We start from the raw sequence: 11,065 nt of genomic DNA on the forward strand, positions 1-11,065 counted from the left end.
GCAGAAAAAGTTAAGTATGAGCTGACACAGGTGAAGGGGGCAAGAGTGGGACTTGAGATGGACCTTAGAATGGAGGAAGCCAAGGAAAGGACTCCAGAAAAAGAAAACAGCATCCTCAAAAGTCTTGGAAGTTCGGTTAAATATGATGCTAGCCTGTCAGTAAAGGGAAAGATTTTGTGGGATATCTGAGTGGCCAGGTGCATCCTACTCTATACATCTATACATACACTCTGTACATCTCAATAATTACTCATTCAAAGAAAATATATGAAGGGCCAACTGAAAGCCAGACACTATGCTAGGAGGGAACTGGCAACTAGAATTTGGTTAGTGTTTGAGAAAGGCAAAAGAATTTGGACTTTCTGTTATGAAGTTAAGCTAAGAATGGCATGATGAAAAGTTTGTTTTAGGAAAATTAGTCAGACAACAGGATGGCTTGGAGTTTCAGGGACAGGTTTTGGGATGGTTACAGGAAGACCTGTTAAAAATCCATTGCCTAGGGCTTCCCTGGTGGCACAGTGGTTGAGAGTCCGCCTACCGATGCAGGGGACACGGGTTCGTGCCCCGGTCCGGGAAGATCCCACGTGCCGCGGAGCAGCTGGGCCCGTGAGCCATGGCCGTGCATCCGGAGCCTGTGCTCCGCAACGGGAGAGGCCACAACAGTGAGAGGCCCGCGTACCGTGAAAAAAAAAAAAAAAAATCCATTGCCTAGAGACCATGCTTCCCAACAAGCCACCACAATGAGAAGCCTGCACACCTCAACGAAGAATAACCCCTGCTCACTGCAACTAGAGAAAGCCCACGCGCAGCAACAAAGACCCATCGCAGCCAAAAATAGTTTAAAAAAATCCATTGCCATTATTCACATGTGAGATAATAAAGGTCTGGTATAAAAACGGAAAGGAACTGGTAAATATGAGAGTCATTTTGAAGGAACGAGCAGCAGGACTTGATGACATATATGCAGAGAGGATGAAGGGAAAAAAAGGTTAAAAATAGAGATAAAGTTTTTGGCCTGGAAGACTGGTAGAAAAAAATTGCCTAAACAAACAGAAATGTGGGAGTTGAGTCCATTTGCAAAAAGATAATACAAAATTTGACTTGGGACATGCTGTATTTAGGGGACTGAGGAAAAAACTAAGTGAAAAAAACTAAGTTGAACTCTTCCACAATCAAAACACAGGTGAGAGGGGGACAGAGTTTCAGGAATGAGAGGGGTAGTTAACATTGTCAACATCTAGAGAAAGATCAGGAGAGAGGAGGTCAGGCATGCCATTTTCTACAATAGGGTAAACTTGTAAACTAAGGAGTTGTTACCTTTAACTTCTCAGAATCCTTCCCTGTCAAGCCAAATGCTAAATTCTTTTTGACTCTATTTCCAAACACCTCTAGTGTGTTCAGAAATGTTGTTTTGCATTTTCCCTACACTGTCCTTTTCGGGTTCTTAAAACCTGAAACCTGAATCATGTCACACAGCTTTAGAAGCTTACCCCTCTAATCATCCTGTATACTATTTCTAGAACATTCATAGTAAAGACCCATAATTGTCCACTACCTATAGCACGGGGTCCAAAACTCTTAGTTTGACATTTCAATATCTGTACAAAAAGATCCTAATCTACTTCTCTATCAGCTCATCTCACATTTCTTCTCTAACCAAATGGTGACAGGGTAAATTTTTGGATATAGATATGTTACTTGTATACCCCTACCTACCTCTTTCCTAGTCTGATGGTAAGGCCCTCAGCATTCCCTTGACTTGGGAGTTTTTGCAGAGCAAAGAGCGGAGATTGCCTGAAGTCAAATGCATTTCCTGACTTGGATAAAATTCTAAACGCACTTTGAAGATTAAGCCAGGTATCCCAGTGGGGAAGAGAAGAGAGTAGTGTCTTTGAGGTCAACAAGAGAGGAAAGGGTGAGATTTCACCCCAGATGGGAAGAGACTGGGGAGGGGGTGAAAGAGTAACAAGGACCCACCTCCATTATCAGTGCCCTGCAGAAGAAGCAGGACCTGTGGGGGAGAAGGCACTGGGTGACTTGGAGAGGCTAGACTCGAGGTCAAGGGGCTCCATAAAGAGTCCAATGTAGCAAGCAGTTAGGATTAGTAGAACTGTATGTGCTGGGGCGGGGTGCTTCAGTGGTGGACCAATGATCAGAGTAGTCTCCTTGATGCTTTGACACCTGATAAAGCCCAGGGACCTTCACCTTCACATAACTGAGAGAGTGGGGAGGAGGAATAACCGAATGAACGGAATTTAATTTCCCACCAGCCTGATTAGGATAGGGACTCAGGGTAACATTAAATTGATTTAAAGAAAGTAACTGTGATATTTCCTGCAAAACTAAATTTGTGAATTCAGAGTAAGTCATACCCACTATGAACTTTTTGTAGGTGTTCAATGAGGGTCAGTCCTAGGCCTTTTTCACCTCTATTCTCTTTCAATATCATCTCATCCTTTTCCACCTTTATATGAGTAACTTCCAATATGTATTTGTGATATTGTGATTTATAATATATATTTGGTTTGTCCCCCTTTCTGGCATAGAATCCTAAAACCCTTGGAATTTCTTCCTTTTTTTTTTTTTTTACATCTTTATTAGAGTATAATTGCTTTACAATGGTGTGTTAGTTTCTGCTGTATAACAAAGTGAATCAGTTATACATATACATATGTTCCCATATCTCTTCCCTCTTGCGTCTCCCTCCCTCCCACCCTCCAGGCGGTCACAAAGCACCGAGCTGATCTCCCTGTGCTATGCGGTTGCTTCCCACTAGCTATCTACCTTACATCTGGTAGTGTGTACATGTTCATGCCTCTCTCGCTTTGTCACAGCTTACTCTTCCCCTCCCCATATCCTCAAGTCCATTCTCTAGTCCTTGGAATTTCTTAAATGATGAGAGTGATAAAGGTCTTTTGTTAATGAGGTGACTTTTGGAATGTCACTAGGACACTGGGGGAGTGGGGGGGCGGGGCTTGGCGGTAGTGGCCAGAGGAACCAACCATGTGATTAGAGGGTTGGAACTTTCAGTCCCACACCCCAATCTCCAGGGAAGGGAAAGGGGCTGGAGGCTGAGTCAGTCGACAACGGCCAATGAGTCAATCATGCTTTTGTAATGAAGCCTCCATAAAATCCCAAGAGGACTGGGTTCAGAGAGCTTCTGGGTTGGTGAACATGGGGAAATTCAGGGAGGTGCCTGGTGAGGGCTTGGGAGCTCCTCACTCCTTCTCATATTACCTTGCCGTATGCATATCTCCCATCTCTGTTCCTGGGTTATATCCTGATACAATAAACCAGTGATCCAGTAAGTAAAATGTTTCTTTTAGTTCTGTGACCTGCTCTAGCAAACTAATCTAACCCGAGGAAGGGGTCATGTGAACCTCTAAATTTATAGACAGTCGGTAGTACATGTAACATCTGGACTTGTGACTGGTGTCTGAAGTCCAAGGAGGGGTTGTTGGAACCTCTAACCTATTGCTGGTCAGAAGCACAGGTGATAAACTGGGATTGCAACTGTTGTCTGAAGCCCAGGGGTGGGGAGGAGGGGGAGGGAGGGAGCAGTGGGAGGGGTGTGGAGGCAGTCTTATAAGACTGAATCCTTAACCTGTGGCCTCTGATGCTATCTCCAGGTGGACAGTGTCAGAATTGAGTTGAATTCTTGGACACTCTGTGTCTAAGAATTGCTCGGTGCTGTGTGGGAAGTGTCCCTGCTCTCAATACATGTGTTGGAATTGGTGTTCAGAACCAGTAAAAGAATATCTTTATTCCAGAATTCTCCTCTGAGTTCAACTCTCAAATGGCCAACTACCTATTTGTATCTGCACCTGTATGTGTTAGGGACATCTCAGAATTACCCCAGGAAAGATTGATTGATGTCTTCCCCTTAACTATAGTGCCTCCCCCTCCTTCCTCCTAATTCTCTATTAAGGATCAGGGAACTATGGATTGTGGGCTCAACCCGCCTCCCATCTATTTTTGTAAATAAACCTTATTGGAACACAGCCATGCCGAGTCCTTCATGTATTGTCTATGGTTGTTTTTGTGCTGCAACAGCAGAAATCTTATGGCCTGCAAAGTCTAAATTATTTACTCTCTGGCCTTTTATAGAAAAAGTTTGCTGATCCTTGCTCTTTTTTTTTTCCAATGTATTTATCACAGTTTGCAATTATTTGTTTGATCACGTGGTTATTTAACTAGCTCCCTTATTAGAATGTAAGTTCCCTGAGGGGAAAGACTCTGCCATGCTTATTCTTACTGTTTCTCCAGCACTTAATTTCACCACTGTCTGGCCATGGTAGGCACTCAATAAACAGTCATGGACTGGATTACATGAACGGATGAATGAATGAATGACTTATTATATCTTAAAATTTTATTTCGTTCTTTTGCCTTAGCACAAAACTTCCATTCTTGGTTACCCTCTAGTGACCTCATATCTTAATAGAGTTCCATAATAGTTAGTCCTCTCACCTTCTTTCTCCTCTACTCACTCCTCCTTCCAGACTAATCTTCCTAAAACAGATCTCAGATGTATCACTTTCTGGCATAGTAACCTGGAGACCTAATGACTTACCCACAAACATAAACTTCTTGACCTGCCATCCAAGGCCCTCTGACTCTAGTATCACCCTATCTTTCTAGCCTAAACTCATTGTCCCCCTGCATATCCTCACTATTCCAACTACTGCTTCCTTACCTGGAACTTCCCTACTGCTCTCTTATCTTCTTGTAATGTTCTTTCCCATTACTACCATCTCCTCTTGTCAAAATCCTAACCAACCTTCAAGTATTTTCTTTAAACTGCCTCTCTTAATCCCCTCAAAAGACATCTTTCTCTTCTTTGACCTTCCAAAGCACTTTTTATTCCTATAGTAATATGTGTGTCATTTTTCCATATTGCCTTCTTCCCTAAAGGGCTGGTAAGCTCCTTAAGAAGAGGAACCACACTTTACTCATCTTGTTATCTTCTGAGGTACTTTTATCAGTATGTTCCTAGATCTAAGTAAATAATCATTGAATGAGTAAATAAATTGATGCCTAATATTTTTATGTCTTATTAAAATCCTACTCATTCCTTACGGACCAGAGTCTTCACGGCCCACCCCAGGCCCTGATTTTTCCCTTTCTCTCCTGCCTTGTATTTTGTTTCCATCAGAGACTTTCTTAGCTTCCAATTAGATTGTAATCCCTAGAAGTCAGAGACTAAGCCTTATGTCTTTGTCTTCCTCTTCCTTCACCTTACAGTACCTGTGCAACTGTAAATGCTCAATAAATAAAGCTATGAAGAAGCCCCTCTTTTCTCCATCTGATAAAGTCTGTTTTTGAGACATGTTACCAGTGAAGGTTTGCCTGGGAGACAGTGACGTTGAATGAGGATTTGTAAAGGAGTCTCCAGCTTCAATATTCATCAGCTTAAGAAAGGGATATTGAAAAGCTGCTCTAAAAAAACATTCTCCTTACATGACGTTGGCTGAAGCTGCCTGAGCTGCTAATCCCTGCCAGGTTTTCAGTCTCTGCCTTGAGCATTTAGAGCGCATTCTTGCCTTAACCTCTACGTCAGATCTCTCCACGGTAACACTGGAATGTTTGCTATTTTAGGAAATCTGCCTCACTGCATGCAGTGCTATTTACATTAGGTTCCAGACAAGGCATAAATGCAATGGCTTGACGGTCTGCTGCTTTGTGTGAGTAGGAAGGTCCTGATGGCTTAATGGATGCCTCTCCCTAATTCTGTTGCCCTGTTTCATTTTTTAGGCCAACCACAGTGTAATTACACATTAATAAATAGTGCTTATATAATACTGGGGGGAAAGATGGAGAGAAAAAAGAGGAAACAAAACAAGAATTCCTCCAGACATTTCCTTTGCAAGTACATTACCTCCGCGCCACGCCACCGCCCCCCCCCCCCGCCATTGCCCCCCCACCCCCCCACCCCCCCACCCCCCACCTTCCTACCCTCCAGGTCTGGTTTCATTTAAAAAGTTCTTTGAGATAAAGCTTCCACCATACTGTAGAAGGGAATAATATCAATAACTGGAATGATTCCCAGCTTTTCCCTGCAATTCTGTGGATACCTTCAGTAAGGAAGAGAAAAACGCTTTGTAAACTGCACTTTATTAGATTTTCTGACTCCCTAGTAAAAAAGAGGTAGACAAGTTGCCGCAGCGTGACAGCGCCATCACAACGCTGAGCACTCTGGTCACCACACGCCGTCGATCCGAACGGCCATGGAGGACTGAGAGCATACATGGAGTGTTGTCAATCCGCGGCATGTCAAGCTTGTGGCATATTTTGTTGTTCTATGAAATTAATTATATAAAAGAAGTTCATGAGTATTCTACAGGTACACTCCAGCTAAAATGGATGCTGAACAATGTTTTGGTAGAATGGAAAAGGCAAACAACTAGAGGGATAATAAAATCAATTAAACCAAATAATCTTTATCAAAACTGTCTCTCTCATTTGAGGAAGAAAGGTTCTGAAGTAAAACTTCCTGTACTCAGAGACTATTTCCCAGTCCAGACTTTCATACTGGCGTCACGTGAGAAGTATTTATCTCTGGGAGGTGGAGTAAGATGAGTGTTTTTCATCTGGACAACTCACACCTAGAAGCGTATGACTTGTGGGCTCTCTTTCTTCTAAAGCCCAACTGTGGTGTCCCCAATTGTGAGGGGTTGGGGGGGTGGAGTTCAGGCCTCAGAACTCAAGCTCCTCTGTTCCCTAACATCTGTAAGGGGTTCCAGGGATGGCTTTGCTGGCGATGAGAGAATTCTTCAGCCTCTATGGAGCAGGCCCAGGGCTTAGAAATTGAACCTGTGCCTTCCGCATTATAGAGGTATGGCGCCTGTGGTGAGAAGTGGCATGGCAGACTAAGGTTTGAGTATAATACAGTAGAACTAAGATGCTGCTACTGTTAGCAAAGATAACACCCACAGCAAGGACTTCAGGTGTCACAAATAGTAAGTTGTCACACATCACTGTTTAGACAAAGTGCTTTATAATTGGCTTTACAATATTCTTTACCTTTATCTAATTCACAGAATGGGCTAGTTGAAGCAGTTACTAGCTGCATCAAACCATGATTTGCTATCTCAAAAGGTGACATCAATTATCTGCTCGGTCTTCTGTCTCAACAACCACCAGGATTGCCTTTGTATAGTGCAACTCATAAGCTTTTATTCCCTTTGCTTAATTTTTAAATTTTTAGTTCTTCATTGCCTACAACATGAAGTCCTTAGCTTGACATTTACGGGACTTTCCAGCTATATATTCCATCACTCTCCAACACTTATCATATATTTGAAAACATCAATTACTTCCAATTCCTTAAGTGTGTTCCACACCACTGTATATATTGTTCCCCTAACCTAGAATGCCCTTCTCCTACTTTCTGCCTGGTGTACTCAGCCTTTAAGGCCCCAGGTCAAGGCTGACTTCCAAGTGAGGCTTTCTCTGACTTCCAAAGATAGAGTTAATCCCTCTCATCTCTGGGTCCTCTTAGCACTATGAGTATACTTCTCTCTCTTCATTTATCACACTGCATTTTAGTTCTTTGTTTACATGCCAATCTCTTATTGGGCTTTAAACGCTTTGAAGGCCAGGTCCCCCTAGACCAGTGGTTCTTATCGAGCAGCCATATCCTAGAGTGCATTTTGGAAGTTTGCGGGGGCATTTCTTGTTTCAGTGATGAGTGGGGCTAGGGGGGCTACATAACTTGCAATGGGCAGGACAAAGCATTATTCCAAAATGTGAATGACTTTCAAATGTTCCACTGGGCAGTGATGCAGGTAATCAAACTGTTTATGTAATCATCTGGACCTAGGACTTAATTCTGTTATATATATGAACACAACGTTAATATACTCTGACTTTTCTATGAGTTAAACTGCTACGTAAATTAAAGGAATATTATTTAATTTATTTGTTTATTTGGAAATTTACCAAGAGTTTTTCACTTTGGCACTGCCACTGGATCATAACTAACGGCACTGTCCCTTACCATTTTTTTTTTTTTTTTTTTGCAGTACGCGGGCCTCTCACTGTTGTGGCCTCTCCCGTTGCGGAGCACAGGCTCTGGACGCGCAGGCTCCGTGGCCATGGCTCACGGGCCCAGCCGCTCCATGGCATGTGGGATCTTCCCGGACCGGGGCACGAACCCGTGTCCCCTGCATCGGCAGGCGGACTCTCAACCACTGTGCCACCAGGAAAGCCCCCTTGCCATTTTGGAGTTGCCAATATAACATGCCTGCACCAGACTGCATTTGAAGCTGTGACTTCCCATACAAGCACCTGCCTATTTCTTTATATCCTTTAATATAGTTGTGCCCAAGAATTTACATATTAAAATAAACATTCGTTTATTATAAATGAATCTCTTTTTATGTTTCATGTAGTTCAGTATCTACTTCACTGGATTGCTTTGAGGCTTAAACTAATTTGAATTAATTATATAAGGTATTTAGAGCAGCACCTGGTACATAGAAAATGCTACCATATTGTGCTGACGTTATTATTACAGAAAAGTTGTTGAATATTCATTGATAAATATTTTAAATTATATTTTGAATATGTATTTAAGAAATCCTGTGACTTTACTTCTAGGTTTTATATTATAATAATCTGAACCATTTGAGTGTGACTACATGATCCCAAGATGTTATAGAATGTGCTTCAATATTTCTTTTTGTCTAGGGGACTAAAGTGAGATATAATTCTCTTTGTGATCAATTTGCCCTGAATGATTCACACTCTGTTGTGGTCTTCCTGGGGAGCAATAACACAAATAGACAACTTTGAGTTTGGTCTTTGCCTATAAAACAGCTTTTCTATGTGCAAGGCTAACAGGTCCGGAGGGAGAACTGTGACCATTAATCTCACTAATACTGCTATACTGAATAATTTTGTCATTGTCTTTTGTAAGACAAAGATAGTTACAATGTGAATGAAGTTTACAATATCTGACTCATTGACTATGTCTTTTTTAGCCACTACTCATTTTAAGAACAGCCTTACTCTCTTTCAGGTTGTTAACAACAGTATTTACCATGGACAACAGTAGTTATAAGGACAACAGTAGTTACCGTGTTTCGAGCACTGTGCTAGGCACTTCACATATATTATTTCTAACCCTTACAAATAGATGAACATTACAGAGGAGGAAATTGTACTTGGAAGGGTTATATAACTTGTCCAAGGCCATACATGTAAAAAGTGTTGATGCTGACTGAGATCAAATTCCAAAACCTGAGCTCATTCTTTCATACCACTCTACTTCCCCAGATAAAATCCAGGAGACTTCATACTAGAATCCATTATTGAAGGACCAAGATCCTCTCGCTAAACTGGGACTTGAATGTTTCCTTCCGTTAAGTCAATCTGAACCACTTGAGCATGGCTCAATATTCCCAAGGTATTACAGAAATCATTTCAATCTTTCTTTCTGTCTAGGCCATAGAATATAAGATAGACGCACAGTGACCAAAACCATTTCCTTTCTTTTGGAATCTGGACACACATTGAGAGAAGGAAGTTTTCAGAGGATTATCTGAACACTCACTAGAAGGCTGACTCTCTGGCCAGGCTTCCTTGGGCTGTTTTAGAAATGATAATATAAAATAATTCTATGCACACTGAGAAGTACTTGGTGCCTAGTTTTTTGGTTTTTTTCTTCATAAGGCACAGACCCAAAGGGAGAAACTAGAAAATGAGCTGCGGGAGGCTTTCTGTCCTCCACATTTGAGAGGACCTACTGTCAGAGGCCCCCTGTGGCAGAGCTCTCCAGCTTGGGTATTCTGGCCAGTGTGCCTCAAAATGGCCCACCACTGTGCTGAGATGCCAGCCCCTCAGCTCTCAGGTGGTGGAGGCTCTGAAGGTGGACACAGGTAATCACCTCCAACCAGCCTCAGTCACTTTACTTCAGAGTAACGTAGACACATAATCAGCTCCTATGAAACTGAACTTTCTCTGAAAAATGTTGGGAAACACTGATTGACAGAATTCACAGCGTGATGTAATCAGGTTTATAAATGTACAAAGAGTTGGGCAATAACAAGAATAATAAATTTTTATAGGTACCAGCAACATTAAAGAAGCGTATCAATTTAGCACAATTTATGTGGCGATGTATTTCTTTCTTCTGCTCACCCAATGTTATTATGCTCTAGACGCTGTACTTAACCTTGTTCTAAGCTTTCCTTTAGGATAGATTGTAAATAATTTAGTCTCTTTGAAATTATAATTTTTCTGTTCTTCAAGTCTGTTTTAAAAACTGATGCCAAGTGAGAGAGTGGCATGGACATATATACACTACCAAATGTAAAATAGTTAGCTAGTGGGAAGCAGCCGCATGGCACAGGGAGATCAGCTTGGTGCTTTGTGACCACCTAGAGGGGTGGGGTAGGGAGGGTGGGAGGGAGACGCAAGAGGGAAGAGATATGGGGATATATGTATATGTATAACTGATTCACTTTGTTATAAAGCAGAAACTAACACACCATTGTAAAGCAATTATACCCCAATAAAGATGTTAAAAAAAAAAAAGCTGATACCAACCCACTTCCCCTTATTAGCATTGCAAATATTGAACTACATATACCCATTTCAGTGCTTACCAAAGATACTAATGAAAATAAGTATGTGTACCTAAATATGTTTCTATATGTCTGTAAATATAAAACTAGAACAATGAGAGTGATTTTATTTCAGAATTTACGTGAGTATTTTTCTTTCGAAGTGCTTACCTTGGGGACTATACACTTTCCCCAATGACGCTGGACTCATTAGAATAGAATGTCAAAATTGTAGGACACTTCGGAGATCGTCTGGGCTAATTTTCCCATTTTACACATATGGAGGCTGAGAGTGATGTATCCATGGTCATACAGTTAATAAAGAAAAAATCAGGATAGAAACCTACTTCTCCTAATTCCCAGCCAAGTTATTCCTAATTAAAAAATGTTATGGGATCTTCCATAGATTTCAATATGTATCTTGCAAAAAGCCTATAAACTTTAATTTTTACTCATGTCTATCAAATTATATGCATACACATCATTTCCTGAGTTTG

At 41.5% G+C, this 11,065-nt stretch overlaps 1 protein-coding gene across 20 annotated transcripts in view; it reads right to left on the reverse strand.

The window, feature by feature from the left end:
* Window positions 1-11,065, reverse strand: part of PDE4DIP (phosphodiesterase 4D interacting protein) — a 223,359-nt gene that overhangs the window by 95,494 nt on the left and 116,800 nt on the right. The window contains exon 9 of one of the 20 annotated variants that reach the window (XM_060139201.1): window positions 6,082-6,299. The exons of the other annotated variants lie outside the window; for them this stretch is intronic. Coding sequence (XP_059995184.1) covers window positions 6,117-6,299 — 183 coding nt within the window. The 3' untranslated portion in view covers window positions 6,082-6,116. Of the gene's footprint in view, window positions 1-6,081; window positions 6,300-11,065 lie in introns of those variants that run through there. 20 annotated transcript variants of the gene reach the window in all.

The sequence above is a fragment of the Lagenorhynchus albirostris genome, chromosome 2 (genome assembly GCF_949774975.1).
Source record: "Lagenorhynchus albirostris chromosome 2, mLagAlb1.1, whole genome shotgun sequence".
NCBI classification, from domain to species: domain Eukaryota; kingdom Metazoa; phylum Chordata; class Mammalia; order Artiodactyla; family Delphinidae; genus Lagenorhynchus; species Lagenorhynchus albirostris.